The sequence below is a fragment of the Dasypus novemcinctus genome, chromosome 3, assembly GCF_030445035.2.
Source record: "Dasypus novemcinctus isolate mDasNov1 chromosome 3, mDasNov1.1.hap2, whole genome shotgun sequence".
In the NCBI taxonomy this organism is placed as follows: Eukaryota; Metazoa; Chordata; class Mammalia; order Cingulata; family Dasypodidae; genus Dasypus; species Dasypus novemcinctus.
Window position 1 is genome coordinate 135,962,995 of NC_080675.1, and position 18,630 is coordinate 135,981,624.

Consider the following 18,630-nt stretch of genomic DNA (forward strand, 5'->3'; position numbering starts at 1 on the left):
ATTTTTGCTTCCTAATTTTTATAACAAAAGTTATGTTTGCTAGTAAGCTGCCATGGTAATATTAAACCATATGTAAGAGTTCTCCAGAAAAAAAATTCAGATTGGTTTAGATTTTGAGCATTACTATGAAAAATAATCATTAAGTATCACTAGTAGAACTAAGACAAAGATGGCGAGAAAACAGATTATTTTGGGATAAAGACAAGGTTCTAAAAGACATCCAAGAAGTCAACATTGTCGTGTTTATTCAGTACTATTCAGAGAAGCAAGATACTGTATCTGGATGCAAGTATCTTTGTTTCTAGGAAGAAAGAAGGGGACAAAGTGGAGTTACAGATGAAGATTGGTAGGTGTTAGATTCTAACTTCAACTCCTCTCTCACCATGGGATCTTAGGTAAGTCATTTGGCATCTGTTTTTGTCCTATCTATGTATATGATCAATTACATGGTATAATACAAGGATTGGTATTCTGTACCCTTCTGTAAAGGGCCAGATATATTTTAGGCTTTGTGGGCCATATTGTCTCTATTGCAACTACTCCACTTCACTGTTGTACCCTGAAATCAGCCTTTGCCAACACAAACAAAAGGGTGTAGCTGAATTCCAATAAACCTTTCTTAACCAGAACAGAAGATCTGGTCTTTGGGCCGTGGTTTGCCCACTAGAACAACAGCTACAAAATAAAGAGAATTTAGTAATATTTAAAGGTCCCATAAAAAGAAAAGATAAAATGATGACTAAAGAAAGAAGATTTGAAAGATGGCAAGACAGAGCAATTTATGTGAGAGAAAAACTGGTATTATAAGGTAAATGTTTTCTACAAAAGCAAAACAAAAATAAACAACAAAACCCAATAATCAAGATATGTAATTTATTTTTATGAAAATTATCATGGGATTTAAACCACATCTGGGAAACTTTTAACACATCATAATCAATCTCTTTTTTTCAAGTTTAAAATAATTCATGTTAAAGAATGGAATCCTCTTTGTAAAGTCTCCATTATCATCTTAGTGGATACTTATTGATCCTAGAGGACTATGTTAGCTAATTTCATTACTTTTCTAATTATTTTCCAACTAGAGGTTAATTTTTAAAATCTTTTCACCTAGTACATGACATTTACTTAACATACAAGGGGGATAAAAATCATGATTATGGCCTTCTGTTTTATTTTTTTTCCTCCAGAGTTGTCATATATCTTTATGATGGATAATTAATTACACGGCAAAATTTCAATCTCCTATATGTCAACAATCAATTACTTTGAACACTTCATCAAAACAACAATTTGCCAGTTAATTGTAAAATATAACATTGGCATGTTCTGAAGAGGGAAGAAAATCCTATTGTTCCTCATATTTTCTTCTACAGTTTATGATTCTCCTAAAATTCAGAAAGCAAATTTAATAAATTGAGAATTTTGAGGGCATACAGATTCACATTCTCTTATCTGAAGCCCTTGGGACCAGATACATTTCAGGACACAGAACTTTACAAATTTTAGAAAGCTAGTATGGTTCAGATACCACATAATTTATATACCTCCGACAGAGTCTGGAGTAGCACCCCGTAATTAAATACATTCATTTACTGCAGGCAAACTCACTTACACTAAACAGAATAAATAAAAGGCAATAAATAGCCTCATGTCAATTCAGATTTTGCCGCCAAATGTCCTTGCTTCAGCTTTTTGAACTTTTGAATTGTGGATAAGGGGCTGTGGACCTACAGTATGTAAAACAACAAAAAAAAGTCTTTCTGAAGACTTTTTTCAGTTAAATAAGATCCACTATGTTGACTATTTGAATAATATAGCCTTGTAATTAAAGATACTCTGAAGCATGAATCCAAAAACAAAAAGCTTCAATTCTTCCATTCTAAGTAGTTACCAAGAGAAACGTGCTTCCTCTGATCCAATGAGTCTCAATTTCTTTTCGGAGCCAACACACACATGCCATTGAACTCACTTTTGTCAGGATTAGTGGTCATTCTGGCAGTGATTCTTAACCAAAAGGGCTTGTTCCTCAAGAATTTCTGACAGGTTATTCTGATATGAGTAATCTCCTATCCTTTAAGGATCTTTGGTTTTCTCCCCAGTAAAAAGATGGGTCTTCTAGCTCTGGCAGTAATTGCAACTCTCTATTTTAACTGGCATCGGTCTCTGTAGACCTCTTTAATAGTTTGATTATTCCATGTCTGGGTATTAATTTTAAACCCTGGTTGTGCATTAGAAATACATGTGGAGCTTTGTTAAAAATATATAGATATCCAGTCAGCACCAGACAACACAGTTAGAGGCCCAGAGCACCAAAAAGATGATAGTGCCCTCCCTCATACTTAATTCAAAATGAAAACATAAATCATAAAAGACATGTAAAGAAGTCCATCCCAGATCTGATTTTTCTCATTAAACTTTAGTGTACTCTCCTTGAAATTTTTTTGTTCTTTTTTGGTTTTTATGTCCCTACTTTGTTACAGTCCTCACTAGGAGCCTGTTTTGCCTAGTGGGTAATCTATTATTGTATTTACACTCAACTTTGAATCACACAGGTAATTCTGATAAATAGCTAGAGTTAAGAACCACTGGGGTGGTAGGTTTCTTGTCCTTCCCTGCCAAGGGAGGAAATTAATGACCCTTCTCCCTTATGAGATTGAGGCTTGGGTCCAGTGTTAGTACAGGTTTTCTGAGAAGCAGATTACGAAATGGAATAAACTGTGCAAGAATTTTTATCACGGGCAATGCCTATATGAAGGAAAACAGGAAAGGAGCTAGACAAGCTGGAAGAGCCTTTAGACTGTGAAGCAAGTCTGATTACCCAGTGAAGGAGAGAGTAAGAGTAAGAGAGAAATGGGTGGAAGCATCCCAGACTTCCAGGCAGTCTAAGGAAAGTTCTGCAAGGCCTGTTCCAGAGTTCTCAAGCCAAAGTAAACTGTCAGGAGTTCTGTGTCTCTCAGGAGTTGGAGTGTGGTGTCCCTGCCACAGTCAGAGGCTGAAAGAAAATCAAGGAAAGCATGGCCTCAAATAAATGCAGCAATGGATTTGAAGGTACAACAGTTGGGCCTTTGGTCAGTTATGCTCCCTGTATTCTCCCTATATTGGACATCTGTACCACAAATCTCCCATGTGGTAAAGGGCACCAGTACTCCAGGAAAAAGATGCTCCTGCCGAACACCTTTTAAAGCCCTCTATAACTATTAACTTAACTTCTCACTATTATATGATAGGAAGAGGAAAGGGGAAAAACATAACTATTAAAAGAAAATGTTACTTGAATATTTAGCACAAACCCACAGTCTTCACACCTTTAAAAAATGCACCAAATATTTTTATTTTTCTCCCATAATTCATATGCAAGTAATTGACTATCAAAGCATTTTAAAAAATACAACAGAAATATTATTACACTTTACCAAAGAAAGAATTGGGAGTAGGTCATATAAAAATGTCATAAATATCTGAGTTTATTTCTAACCCAACTACAATGATGAATATAAGGGTTTCTATAAATTAATTTTTCTTGGTTTGATGTTTTATATGTGCATTTTTAGAATAAATCCATGCAATACAATTAATAAATATTTAGGATGTCAATAGCTGTGATTCATATGAAAAATATAATCAGATATTCTTAAGTCAATTTTAGACACAAAATATTAGCATAGTTTTATTATAAAATTTTGTTTATAATGCTCATTCCAACAAACTGCAATAAACCACTGATAGAAACTATGCTTAAAGCTGCAAGTTTTGTATTTGATACTATTCTTCGCAGAAAAAAAGAGGATGATGTTGAAAAGACAAGGACCACTACCAATGAATCAGAGATCATTTAGGGCATTAGTTATTGCATTTTCTTTTTAGATCATACATTAAGTATAAATAGCATAAGGAAAATTTTTTAAATTTTACAACCAGATTTTAAAAACATGAAAATGATAGAGAAACCACTTTATATCTCAATAAAAATAGAGCAAATGAGTTGTCTACATATTCATCTCATTAATTCATGATTTGATATAAACGCCAAGCTAAACATGATGAACATTTTAAATCTAAAGATGCACCCAAGAAAATTAAGTACTTTTGAGTATTTTTTAAAAAACTTTAATAGGCAATATCTCTCTGATCACATAAGTGAGAGGTAACAAAGGCAGAAAAATACTGTACTGAACTGATTCTCATGGGCCTACTCTTTCAAAGAAAAAATCTATTACTATATTCCACAGGTTTCTATGTAGGCCTTATTTTACTTACATATAAAGCAACTAGAGATTTTCATTTTTCCTAATAAGTATTTAAGTATTAATATAAGCATCTGATACATTTCTACGTATGCACTAAGATTAATGTTAATTTACTATAGTCTTAAAATTCTTTCAACTTAAATTTTTTTTTTCTGGAAATATGAAAGTATTGAGTTTTTCAAATTTATAAGTCTTGAAAAGTTAAAGTGCAATATTTTAATGTATCAGCAAATTATAATTGTGCCATATTAGTTCTTCTTGAAAGAGCATGTAAATAATTTCCCAAATGCTGTGAATGTTACATTACAAAAAGCAAAGGAAAGAATATTTTAAGATTCAATTACCAACAAGTCTTTATATTATAGTGCAAGAAAGAACAATAAGTACCAATGAAAACATGTCAACTCTCCCTTTAGTAGCTTTTCTTCAATTACCTGGTTTGCCCAATGTGTTGTCTGGGTTCGATTACTGAACAAATTATACTTAAATAAAATGTCAGTGGTCTTACATTTATCTAAAACTTCTACAAGAACACTAGTTGTTCTAAACTCCTTTTTAAATCTTCAATGGTGACTTTAATTAAAATAAGGCTCCTTCTATAAACCTATAATTTCTCTATAAGAGAAAGAGAGAGAAAGGAAAAAAATAAGTCTCCTGTCTTAATATTGAGGATAATTTCACTCTCAGTTTAAAGTAATATTTCTTTGAAGATATGACTCAGCCAGGTGCCAGTACAGAAGTGGATAGCTCGGGTACACAGGTTTACAAAAACAGAGTCAAAACTAAAGGGGAAAAAATGTAAAAGCCAATACCAACTATTCTAGAAAAAATTCTAAAACTAAAAAGATCACTTGAAAATTCTCTTTAGCAAGATAAAGAAGAATGATTTACAGACAAGGCTGATGAATGGTGTTTCTCCTAGCAGTAGCCCACTGGAATCTCTAAGATGTCATCTGTGGCCTGAGAAGCTTCAGTGATGACTGCTTCACCAATTTTTGCTGGTGTCTCGTTGACTGTGCATCCTCAATGGCATTACATGCCCTCTGTAAAAATGAATGAATGAATGAATGAATAAATGAAGAAAGAAAAGAAAGAAGGAAAGAAAGCAAGAAAGCAAGAAAGCAAGAAAGTCAAGTAAAGGCCCATGTAGTGGAGAAGAAAGGTATAAATGCAAGTGTTTGCAGGATATTCTTGTTGGAGCACTTCACATAAGTCTAACAGCTAAAAATAGGAATATACAGTCTATGCATGTAATGCAAAATAAGACATCTGTCCTACTAAGTCCACAGTGTGTAATTTGGAGCTTACATATCCAAAGTTATAATTGGAAGAGATTTAGGGAGAAATAGTGAGTATTGTTAACATAACAGACTATCTTTTAACTAAAAAATAATAATAAATTGTTTACTTCTGCTGTGGTGGTATCCTGCAGATAAATTTTCCGGAGATAGCCTTGATTGTTACTGTCTTTTTTGTGGAACAGGACCTGATCCTGTATCAAAGGAAACAATGACAGAAAAGAAATTATTCTGGGAAAGAAAAACATCATAACCTTTAATTGGATACTAAAATGTCAATTCTATTTTATAACCAGTAGACTAAGCAAATGCACACATTCAGGTATGATAGAAAATAAATCATTTTGGAACATGGACATTGGTTTCATATGCGAGTTGTTCGAATCTATAAAACTGGATGAGTACACATCTATCTTATAAAATAATGACTTTCTGCAGGCTATGATAAATAGGCTACAGAAACATCACTTAACTCATCGCATCTGACAAATCAAAAAATTGTTCCTTCATATCCTTGGCTGATAGATAAAATTCTTATATAATGTAAAATACACTGAGTCAATTCTACTATTGTGGAATAAAACTGATAACTGAGGAACCTGTAAAATATATGCATAGTGACATAGTCTTTCCTAGTTTGAAAACCACGTTTCATACATCATACAAAACACTCGTAAATTTGACACTACAACAAGGGAATGTTGAAATACAAAATGGTTTGATTACATGTAGTTTCTTTTATTTGTAAACTTCCATGAAAAGAAAAATAAATACAAATTTAAGGATAATAGTATTTGCCTGTCTAACTATTAAATTTTGTGATAAACATTTTTCAGATAGTTTCAGTAACTGAGTTAATGTCATTATTGTTTAAGGAAAAGAAATATTCTGTAGAAATTACAGAATGACAAATTGTAGTGTTTTTAACAAGATGCAAAAAAATTACATCAAATATAATTTAAATAAAAATCATATTTCAAAGTAAAGTAGTCTCTGAACTAATCAAAAGATGGGGTTTCATTTTTACTAATTACTTGATATGTACTTAAAAGTTCTTCCTTAGAAAATGATAGGGAAGAAATATGAAAGTATTGTTACAAACTTAAATTGTTAACATTCTATAAATGCTAAGTTTACAAAACATGACTGTTTTAGACATAATGTTTATTTTTCACCAGGGCGAGCACGTATTAAAATTCTCTAAAAAGCATAAAAAAGATAATCTTTCTAGAAGTATCTAAGATTAAAGCAAAATGAAGAGCCATATGAAGGTACAAAAAAAACCAAAAAAACACTTTTATTTACTAATGATTAAGTCTACCAAAAAGCATCCTAATTCTTTCAGTAGATGTGAATTTTGTTGACTGGCATTTACTTCATGCAGTTAAGGACTATCCAAAAATATAGTTACACAAATAAATTGATTACATTTTTCCTTACATTTCAGAAAATGTAATAATGATGATCATTATAATAACTATAATGAAGATCTTTCAAAAAAATGTGGGAAATTAACTATACAAGAGTCAGAACATATTGGTTTCCATTAATTTACTGAATTCTTAGTTCTAAAGCTGTGTTCCATGTTTTCTTACCTTAACTGAAATTTCTAGCAGATTTTCATTGACAGTAGGAGGAAACACAAAATCTTCAAATTGACACTGCCAATCAATGGACATATGGCCTAGGATTTCGATTTCCTTTATACACAATACTCGCCTATCAGGCAAAAGGAAACAAAAACATGCGATAGTAATACAATTAATTATTCTAGTATTTCTTTCTGCTGGATGGCATAAGTAGCATTTTCTCAGTAAACAATAAAAGTTAGCACTAACAAAAGAAAGCATAATTAACTTTTAAAAAAATTCTACATAACTATAAAATAAAGAGCAAATATAGCACCTACTAACAAAGCAGACTTTAAAAAATTCCCCTTCTGCCAATCTTGCAGAATTCAGAAAAGTGTAACTTTTTTTTAAGCTGACCATAAAAGTGATAGGGAAATCATCTTTGAAACATACATGGAACAAGCTATATCTCATCTGGGAAGCAATAAAGGCAGAAGCCCTTGAAAATATTTTACTTGGAAAATTATTAATTGCTCTTTACTGTCAGTCATTTATGCCTTTTCATTTTAGATCTGTTAATAAGTATCAGATCTGAACACTTTACCACTAATGTACTACATCGCATCAGTGTGAGTAGCCTATTTTACTTAATAGCAATTTTTTTAAAATCACAGAATTCTTAAAGGACATCTATGTTAATTATTTTCAATATGTGATTCAGATTAATTATTGATATAACCATGCCTGATTTTAAAATTTCTTGTCCAGAAAACAAAACTAGAAAAGTAGAATGACAATAAAATCAACAGTATCTAATGCTGGGGAAACAAAGAAGATAGGGTTTCTACCTGGGAGGTACTCATCTGCTAGGAGGGAAGAAAACATGTAAATAAATGTTACAGCACGATTAGATAAGTGCTATAACAGAGTATGCAGAAAGTTCTCTGGGAGTACAGGGAAATGGGACAGATTGTGTTAGTAAAGAGGGTGACATATTTGGCCCAATGGATAGGGCATCTGCCTACCACATGGGAGGTCCATAGTTCAAACCCAGGGCCTCCTGACCCGTGTGATGAGCTGGCCCACACACAGTGCTGATGCGCACAAGGAATGCCCTGCCACACAGGGGTGTCCCCCGTGTAGGGGAGCCCCATATGCAAGGAGTATGCCCTGTGAGGAGAGCTGCCCAGTGCAAAAAAAGTGCAGCCTGCCCAGGAATGGTGCCACGCACACGGAGAGCTGACGCAGCAAGATGAGGCAACAAACAAGACAGATTCCAGATGCTGCTGACAAGAATACAAGCAGACACAGAACACACAGCGAATGGACACAGAGAGTAGACAACTGGGATGGGGGGGGGCCGGGAAGGGGAGAGAAATAAATAAAAAATGAATCTTAAAAACAAAAGCTGATTCTTGAAGGAGTTCTCTAGGTAGAGAAGGGAATGAAAGTTTAGACAAAGGGAAGTGCACTGAAAAATACAGGGACACAAAAAAGGGAAGATTTGTTAGAGGAATGTGGAAAGCTGTATCTGGAGTAACAGATATTTACAGAGGTGAGAATATTAACTTAGGTCAAGGTCTTGAAAAGCTTTATTTATTTCCTTTTCATTCTAAGAAAAATGACAGGCAATGGGAAACGACACAGTTAAGGTTTCACATTTTTGAGTCACAGCTTCAATGGCAAATGGAGGGGAGATAAGGTAGACTGGCAGCAGAAAATACACGTAGGAAGTTGTTGCAATGGTCCAATCAGGAGATAATAAGAGCCTCATTTATGGCAGTGACTATGAGGATGGAGAAGAGCTATATCCCAAAAGTTCAGAAGGGAGAGCACAATGAACCTGGTGACCTCTGGACTGTAGGAAGTGAAATAAAACCCTGGCACTATATTTCTCGGCAGCAGTATTATTCTTTGTGCCCTGTATGAAGCTGAACATCCCTAGCTCAGCCTACTAAATGCCAGTAGTGACCCCCAATCACTGTGACAACCCTGCACCACCACCCCACACACATTTCCAAATAGCTTCTAGGAAGAGATTTCCAATTTACCTCCCCACCCCACATTCCAACTGAGAATCAGATGATAGAGCTAAGCATTAAAAATGACTGTTACAAATCATTGTGTCAAGTGAACCTGACCATTTGGATAACTGTAAAACTCTCTTCTCTTCCTCATAACACTATTATTCTCCTACCCCCTTAAATCACCTTCATTCTCCTCCTACTGTTCCATGTTTACCAGAGTTCATATCTCAGTTGCCTTCTATTTTACAAATTTTCTTTCAGAGTGGTCTTCAAGATCTCAATTCCAGATTGTTAACCAAACGCCAATTATCCTTCTTTTTTTAAGGGACTGAACCCTGGACCTTGTACATGGGAAGGAGGCACTCAACCACTGAGCTACATCTGCTCCCCAATAAGAGTTGGTTTCATTGTTTGTCTTTAGGAGGCACCGGGGATCAAACCCAGGACTTCGTACGGGAAGCAGGCACTCAACCACTTGAGCTACATCCACTCCCTATCTTTTTTCATATATTTCCCCAACTACTGAGGTCTTTCCACTTTGATATCTCCAAGCTATATCAAACTCGATAATATAAAAATAAACAAAAATCATCATCTTTTCCCTTAAACCACAGTAAACAGTACTACCTTCTCTCTTGGTTGTCAAGCCAAACACAAGTCAGCTTGCATTCCTTTCTTTTCCACATCCAATCAGTCACTGAGCCCTGTATCCTAAGTCTACTTTATTATCCCCACCCGCTATCTTTTAGTTTAGATCCTCCCTCACTACTTCCTACCAAGATAATTGCCAGAGCCTCCATGGCAGGGAGAATTCTAAGATGGTTTCACCTCTTGGTGTACAACCTGTATAATCCCCAGGACTGTGAATATGATGGATTTCACTCCCAGGATTAGGTTTTATTACAAGATACAAAGGACTTTAAGAAAAAGAGGTTTTCTGGGTGGGCCTGACCTAACCACATGAGTCTTTAAAATCTGGGTTTAGAGGTTAGAAACTGAGAAGTCAGAGATTTGAAGGTGGGGGAGGATTCAATGTACCACGCTAGTTTGAATATGAACAGCATCTAGGAGCTAAGAACAGTCCTGGCTGATAGAGAACAAAAAAACAGGGACCTCAGGCCAACAACCACAAGGCGCTGACTTCTGATAGCAACATTAATGAGCTTGAAAGCTGACTCTTCCCCAGAGCCTCCTGAAAGGACTGTAGCCCTAGCCAAATTCTTGATTTCAGATCTGTGAAATCCTGAGCAGGGAACCCAGCCACATTTTGCCAAAAATCAAGACTCATAAAAATGGTGAAATAATAAACCTGTGTTGCTTTAAGCTGCTAAGATCGTGGTGATTTTTTACACAATAACAGGAAACAAATAGTCTATAACTGATCCCCCGCCTCCTACCTGATCCTCCTCCAACCCAGCATACCTACTGGCAGATATCTTTCTAAAGTATAAATCTCACCATATTACTCTTTGTTTAAAAGCCTTCAGTGGAAAAAAGAGAGTGATTACTTGTGTGTATATTGTGTCTATATACCACTGTGTGAGAAGCTGTGAGTGATAATGAACAGATTATTTCTTTGAAAAGTTTTCAGTGATTCCGCATCACAGTGATTATAAAACCTAAACCCTTCAGATGGCATAAGCATTCACCTACCGATGAGCAGCTGCATCTCATACTTCTCCATTAACATCCTACCATTCAGCCTTTCCAAACAATTCTTACTGTCCAAGATGACATGACGTTCCATGCCAGTGCTTCCCTCTTGCTTACCTTATAGAGATACATTCTCTACAAGACTCAGCTCAAGTACGCCCTTGGCTGGAAAGCCTCTCTGGCACCTCCACTAGCTCCTTACTGTACCAAGAGCTTTTCCTATGTCCTCACAGAGTTTGTATATCATTTCATCTTGGCACCTATCATACTTGTGATGTCAATAGTGATTTGTAGGTCTTCCCGTTTTGATGGGAAGGACAGAAACTGTAACTTCCATCTATGTGTCCCTGTATTTGTCATAAAATTGACACACACAAAAAAGTCTGTTCAATGAAGTTTCCTAATGAAGACTACTAAAATAAAGTATTATGGAGAGCTATTGCCCAATAACTTTTGATCACGGGGGTTTGTGTTTTGTTTTTAAAAACTGACAAAAAATTATTGGAACCACATTTTGGGTGAATTTCAATACAGAAAAATTAAAACTCCTATATATTAGAAAACCCAATAAATAATCATTAAAATGCCTAAAATACACTGGGTAAACAGGACTAATAACTTTATAAATAAATGTCAAATTCAGTAAGAAAAAGGCTAATACCAATAAAAAATGAGCAAAGGACATGAACAAAAAATTCACAGAATAAAAATATAAATGGAAAGTCTGTCTCCTGGGAAATATGGAGGGCATTCAAACTCATGTAAACAAAGGAACTACAAAACAATAATGCAAAGGACAAGGACAAGACACAGGCCCAGCAAAGATAGGGAAAACCCTGCCCTCTGCATTCACCCTAGGAAGACCTTCCTGACAGGAGCGTTGAAGTTCAAGAAATTCTAGTTGATTTTCTAACCTTATCACCAGCTGTTTACAAATCAAGAAATAGATATCTCAGGGAATAAATCTCAGATTTGTTTTATGAAAGAAGAGTATAAGATAAAAAACAGGAATTGATGGTCCATCCAAAGGAAGAGGATGAAAATCCAGAGAACACCAATGAAGACCAGAATGTGGACATAACAAAGACTTAAAAAAAATCCTTAAAAATGCTCAAGGAGAAGGGAAATACAGAGAAACAAATAAAGGATATCAGGAAAACAATTAATGAACAATATGAGACTCTTAGTAAAGAGATAGCAATTTTAAAAAGGAATCAAATAGAACTATAGGAGTTGAAAACCACAATAACTGGAATGAAAAATTCCCTGGAGAGATTCAAAAGCAGAATGGAGATGACAGAAAAAAGAATCTGTGAACTTGAAGCCAAGACAACTGAAATGAGACAGGCTGAGGATCAGAAAGAAAAAAGAATTATAAAAAGTGAAAATAGCCTAAGATGTCTTTGGGACACCACCATCAAGCATACCAATATACTCATTACGGGAGTCCCAGAAAGAGAGAAAAAAAAAAAACAGAGAAAGGGACAGAAGTAATATACTAAGAAATAATGACAAATAACTTTCCAATTGTAGCAAAAGATGTGAATATGCGGAGTCAAGAAACCCAGAGAGCAGAGTGGGGGTAGCTCAGTGGTTGAGTGCCTGCTCTGAATATACAAGATCCTGGGTTCAATCCCCAGGACGTCAAAAAAAAAAAAAAAAAAAAAAAAAGAAGCCTAGAGAATACCAAACAGGATAATCATGAAGAAAAATACACCCTGTCACATAGTGATGACACTATAAAATGCAAAGGACAAGAGGGAATTTCTGAAAGCTGCAAGAAAAAAACAACACATTACATAGAAGGGAGTCCCAATTAGACTCAATACCAACTTCTCATCAGAAACCATGGAGGCAAGAAGGCAGTTGGTTGAGATACTTAAAGTGCTGAAAGGAAACAACTGCTGACCAAGAATTTTACATCCAACAAGACTTTCTTTCAAAAATGAGGGAGAGGACAACCAGCAAGATGGTGGCGGAGTAAGGAGGTCCTAGGGTCAGCTCCTGCTACAGGGCAGTTAGCAAACACCCAGAGCTCTCTGGAGCTAGCTGAAGCACCTGTTTGGGGGTTCCAGGAGACCAGAAGGATATCCTGCAATGTCTTTGAAGGAGTGGAAGGAGGAGACTTGTAAGTAGAGTGCTCCACGCCACAGAGGCCGGTGCCCATCCTCCACTGGAGGAACAAGCTGCCTTAGGAGCTGTTCTGAGGCTGAAATCGAAGGCTCCACTTCCCGAAAATGGGGGAGGAAGAGAAGGTTGGGCACCAATTTCAGTTATTGATGAGGAAATTCAGTGGGCTACAGTATAGTCCTGAGAACAGCTAAAGCTTGTGAGCCTGTGCAATTCAAAAAGAGGCCAGGAGCTGCCATCTTAACTCCATGCCTGACGCGAGGGGAAGTGGGGCAGACTGAAAATCCCAGTGCTGGTGGAGACAGCTTCTCCCCATCCAGATCATATTGCAGGTCTAGCCTAGGCCCCAGTGCTACCTCCGTGAGCTGCAGGAACCTGCACCAGCCTCTCCAATAAATTACCAGCCAAGCCACGGAAGCTTGTGATCATCCTACTCTGGCAGCACAAGCTGCCCTAGGAGCTGCTCTGTGATGGGAATTGGAGGCTCCATGTCCCAGAAACAAGGGAGGAGGAGACAGTTGGCTGCCAATTTCAGCAACTGAATGGGAGACTTGGCTGGCTAAGAGATAACCCTGGGAAGAGGGGGGTGTGAACCAGCCCAAGTCAGACAGGGGCCGGTAGCCACCATTTTGACTCCACTGCAGCCTGAGGGGAAGCTGGGCTGACTGAAACTCTCAGTGTCAGTAGGAACCAGTTTCTTTTACGCAGCTCAGCCCGCCTAGGCTTCAGCCCCATCTCTAGCGGGGAGGAGGCTGAGGAGCCCTGCACCAGCCTATACAGGTAACTGCAGGTAACTTTGGCTGCCACAGACTGAAAATCAGAAGTCTACCAAGGCAACTGCAGTCATCTTGGACCCGCACTGCATAGATTGCTGCCCATACCTGTAGCTCCATCCCTGCCCCACACAGGGGAGAAAGAGACGTGAAGCTTCATCAATCTCTCTGGGCAACTACAGTCTAGGCCTGCACGTGGATTATTCCACATAGCTGTGATGCTGTCCTTACCCCTGGCAAAGAAGAAAGTTGGAAGAAGCTTCATTGGTCCCTGGTGCAATGAGGGCAGCCTGAGCCTCCACAGCTAACAGCACCAACTACATGCTTGGCTCCTACTGTGTAACGAGCAAGGGAGAAACGACAGGAAGCCCTAATCTAAAGAGAAAAACTATATCCAGAATAAATACTCTAGTAAGCCAGATGCAAAGACACCAACAAAAAATTACAATCCACACCAAGAAAGAGGAAGCTATGGCCCAGTTAAAGGAACAAGGTAAGCCTCCAGATGACATAAAGGAGTTGAGACAACTAATTATAGATGTTCAAACAAATCTCCTTAATAAATCCAATGAGATGGCTAAAGAGATAAAGAATATTAAGAAGAAATTGGATGAACACAAAGAAGAATTTGAAAGCATACATAAAAAAATAGCAGATCTTATGGGAATGAAAGGTGCAATCAATGAAATTTAAAAAACATTGGAATCATATAATAGCAGATTTGAGGAGGCAGAAGAAAGGATTGGTGAGCTTGAAGAAGTGGCCTCTGAAAGTGAACATACAAAACAACAGATGAAGAAAAGAATGGAAAAAAATTAACAAGGTCTCAGGGAACTAAATGACAGCAAAAGGCATACAAACATACATGTCATGGGTGTCCCAGAAGGAGAAGAGAAGGAAGAAGGGGCAGAAGGAATATTTGAAGAAATAATGGTAGAAAATTACCCAGCCCTACTGAAGGACATAGATATCCCTGTTCAAGAAGCACAACATACTCTCATTCGAAAAAATCCAAATAGACCAACTCCAAGACACATACTCATCAGAATGTCAAAGGCCAAGACAAAGAGAGAATTCTGAGGGTAGCAAGAGAAATGCAATGCATAACATATAAGGGATATCCAGTAAGATTAAGTGCTATTTCTCACCAGAAACCATGGAGGCAAGAAAACAGTGGTCTGATATATTTAAGATACTATAAGAGAAAAACTTCCAGCCAAGAATCCTATATCTAGCAAGACCATCTTTCAAAAATGAGGGCGAAATTAGAATATTCACAGATAAACAGAAACTGAGAGAATTTCTAAGCAAGAGACCAGAATTTCAGGAATTTCTTGTGCTAGAGCTTGAAAAGAAAAGACAGGAGAGAGAGGCCTGGAAGAGAGTCTAGAAATGAAGATTATATCAATAAAAGTAACTAAAAGTTTCAAAAGATTGGTGAAAATAAAATATGACAGATAAAACTTAGGAATAAACTTAACCAATGATGCAAAGCACCTGTATTCAGAAAACTGCAACTCATTGTTAAAACAAAAAATCCTAACCCCCTAAGTAACTGGAAGAACAATCCATGCTCATGGATTGGAAGACTAAATATCATTAAGATGTTAATTCTACTCAAACTGATATACAGATTTAATGCAATCCCAAAAAATAACACCGGCATCAAAGAAAAAATTGAAAACACAATCATTAAATTTATTTGGACTGGTAAGGAGTCCTAAATAGCCAGAAACATCATAAAAAGGAAAAGTGAACCCTCATCTCTAGACTTTAAAGCCTAATACCTACCTATTGTGGTAAAAACAACATGGTACTGGCCTAAAGACAGACACAATAGAACAATGGAACCAAACTTATGGTTCAGAAACAGACCCTCACAGGTATGGTCAAGTGATTTTTGACTAGCCTGTCAAACTCACACAGCTCAGGCAGAACAATCCATTCGACAAATGGTGCTGAAAAAATTGGACATTCATAGCTGAAAGAAAGAGGACCCCTATTTCACACCTTATCCAAAAATTAACTCAATATGGATCAAAAAGACTAAAAATAAAAGCAAGAACCATAAAACTTCCAGAAGAAATTATTGGAATATATCTTCAAGACCTGGTGGTAGGTGGTGGATTCTTAAAGGAGATAAGAGAAGAACTGAGTGGACTACTGATGTTTAATGTATATAGAAGGTTTAATTAGCTTTACTGTAAAATTGTGGAAATGTATAGAGAGGATGGTAACACACAGTGAGTAACAGCTAGTTTTTAAATGGGGATCTGACTGAAAATGGTAGTCTAGGTATGTAAATGCCAATTAACAGAATGCTTGAGAATAATCTAGGAACTGAATAGCACAGTAATCCAAGAGGTGGGTGAAAATTGTGGTTGATGGTACAGATGCAAAAGTGTCGTTTGTTAACTAGAACAAATTATATGACTACTGCAGGATGATGGGAATGTGGAGAAGCATGAGAAAAATATAGCTGGAGTGACCTGTGGACTATGGTTAGTAGTAATAATATAATATTCTTGCATCTATGCAAAAGATGTAGTGTGTTGACACTGAGGCAGTATGGAAAATGTGAGCCAAATGTGTATTATGGACATGGTAACAATCAAATGATATTATTTTATTTGTAGCAAATGACACACCACATTGTGGGGTGCTGATGGAGGTGTACTGTTTGGGAATTTTGCACATGTGCATGATTGTGTTATAAGTTTACAACTTCTGTCAGAAAAAATATATATTTAAAAAATAATAATAGGGTGGGTTGGGGGAAAAACACACCAAATGTAAGATAAGAACTATGATTAGTAGTAAGATTTTGACAGTGTTCTTTCATTTGTAACAAACGTCTCATGACAATGCAAGGTGTTGGTGGAGGGTTGATGTATGGGACTCCTGTATGATGTTATGCATGTTTGCTTTGTAAGTTCACAACTTTTACTATACACTTAATTGTTTATGTACGTTCATATATAAATGATATAAAGATAATAACAATTGGATTGGTTACGGGAAAACTACTTTGTTTAGTAGTAATACTTTAACAATGCTCTTTAATCATTAGTTTAAAAAATTTAAAAACAATGCAAGTTATTGGTGGTAGGGTGAAATGTTCTATATGTTTGTTTTGTAAGTTCACAACTATTATACACGTATTGTTTATGTATATTTATGAGTGATATTTCAATAAATTTTAAAAAAATGAGGGAGAGATTAAGACATTCCCAGATAAACAATAGCTGAAGGAGTTCATCACCATTAGACCTGCCCTACAAGCAATGCAAAGAGGAATTCTTCATACTGAAAGGAAAGGACACTAGACAGTGGTTCAAAGCAGCATAAAGAAATAAAGATCTGCAGTAAAGGTAACCATTTGAGTAATTATACATGCCAGTATAATTGCAGTGTACTATTTGGTATGTAATTTCCCTTCTTATTTACTAAAGGACTAAAATGCAAATGCATAAAAAGTAGAGATCAATTTATTGTCTGGACATACAATGCATAAATATGTAACAAGTACAAAAAACGTGGAGGAATGGAGGGGTATAGTAAAAGCATATGTATATGCTATTGAAATCAAGTTGGTATCAAACTAAGTATGACTGTTATTTATTTAGGATATTAAATTTTAACCTCATGGTAACCACAAGGAAAATATTCAAAAATATATCCAGGGAAGTGGCTGTGCCTCAATTGATTGGGCTCCTGTCTACCATATGGGAGTCCTTGGGTTCGCATCCCAGGGCCTCCTTGTGAAGGCAGGCTCGCCCGCACCCATGGAGAGCTGATGGCTTGTGCCCGCAGAGGGCTGGCACAGCAAGATGATGCAACAAAGGAAGACAAGCAGACACAGAAAAATACACAGCGAATGGACACAGAGAGCAGACAGCAAGCAAGCCACGGGGGGGGGGGGGGGGGGGAGGGGGGAATACATAAAAAACAAAAATAAATCTTAAAAAAAAAAAAGTCCAGCCAAAAGCTTTAAAAAATATATATACATATATATATATATACACATACACACACACACACATATAAAGAGAAGGCAATCAATATGATACACACAAAAAAACCTAGGAATAAAACTTACAAAGGCTAAATAGCAAAATGGCAGAATAAAGTCCTGCATTATCAGTACCTACTTTATATGTAAATGGATTAAACTCTTCAGTCAAAAGGCAGAGAATGGCAGAATGAATTAATACACATGAATCAAAACTGTCAAGTTTTGTCAAGAGACTCACCTTAACTTGAAAGATACAAGTAGGTTGAAAGTGAAAGGATATTTAAAAAATTTATACCATACAAGTAGTAATTAAAGAAAGCTGGTATAGCTTTATTAATATCAAGTAAAATATATTTTAAGTCAAAAGCAGTTAAGAGAGACACAATGGTCATATACTGATAAAGGGGTCAATTCAACAAAAAGTTGTAAAAATTATAAATATATATGCAGCTAAGAGCAAAGCCCCCAAATATATGAAACAAATACTGACAGATTTGAAGGGAGAAACTGATAGTTCTACAGTAACAGTAGGAGACTTTAATATGCCACTTTGATTACTGGATAGAACGTCTAATCAGAAGATCAGTAAGGAAATATAGGACTTAAATGATACTCTAAACCAACTAGACTTGATAGATATGTATAGAATACTTTATCCAACAACAACAGAATACACATTCTTCTCAAGTACACATTATTCTCCAGGATAAACCATATCTTAGGTCACAAAACAAGTCTCAATAATTTCAAAAATATTGAAATCACACAATGTATCTTCTTCACACAATGGAATGGAGCTAGAAATTAATTTACAGAGAAAGAACTGGAAATTTCACAAATATGTGCTAAATAAACAACATACTTTTAAACAACCAATGGGTTAAAGAGGAAATCACAAAGGAAATTAGTAAGT

General features: G+C 36.2%; 1 protein-coding gene across 3 annotated transcripts in view; it reads right to left on the minus strand.

Annotated features, from left to right (window-relative positions):
* Positions 1–3,309: 3,309 nt before the first annotated feature.
* Positions 3,310–18,630, minus strand: part of VPS13C (vacuolar protein sorting 13 homolog C) — a 228,122-nt gene continuing 212,801 nt past the window's right edge. For all 3 annotated transcript variants that reach the window (XR_011648437.1, XM_058294293.2, XM_058294292.2), the window contains 3 exons: positions 7,144–7,267; positions 5,659–5,742; positions 3,310–5,293 (listed from right to left, as the gene is read on the minus strand). Coding sequence is in view for 2 of the 3 variants with exons in the window: in XM_058294293.2 (XP_058150276.2) it covers positions 5,192–5,293; positions 5,659–5,742; positions 7,144–7,267 (310 nt within the window). In the remaining variant the exon portion in view is untranslated. The remainder of the gene's footprint in view (positions 5,294–5,658; positions 5,743–7,143; positions 7,268–18,630) is intronic.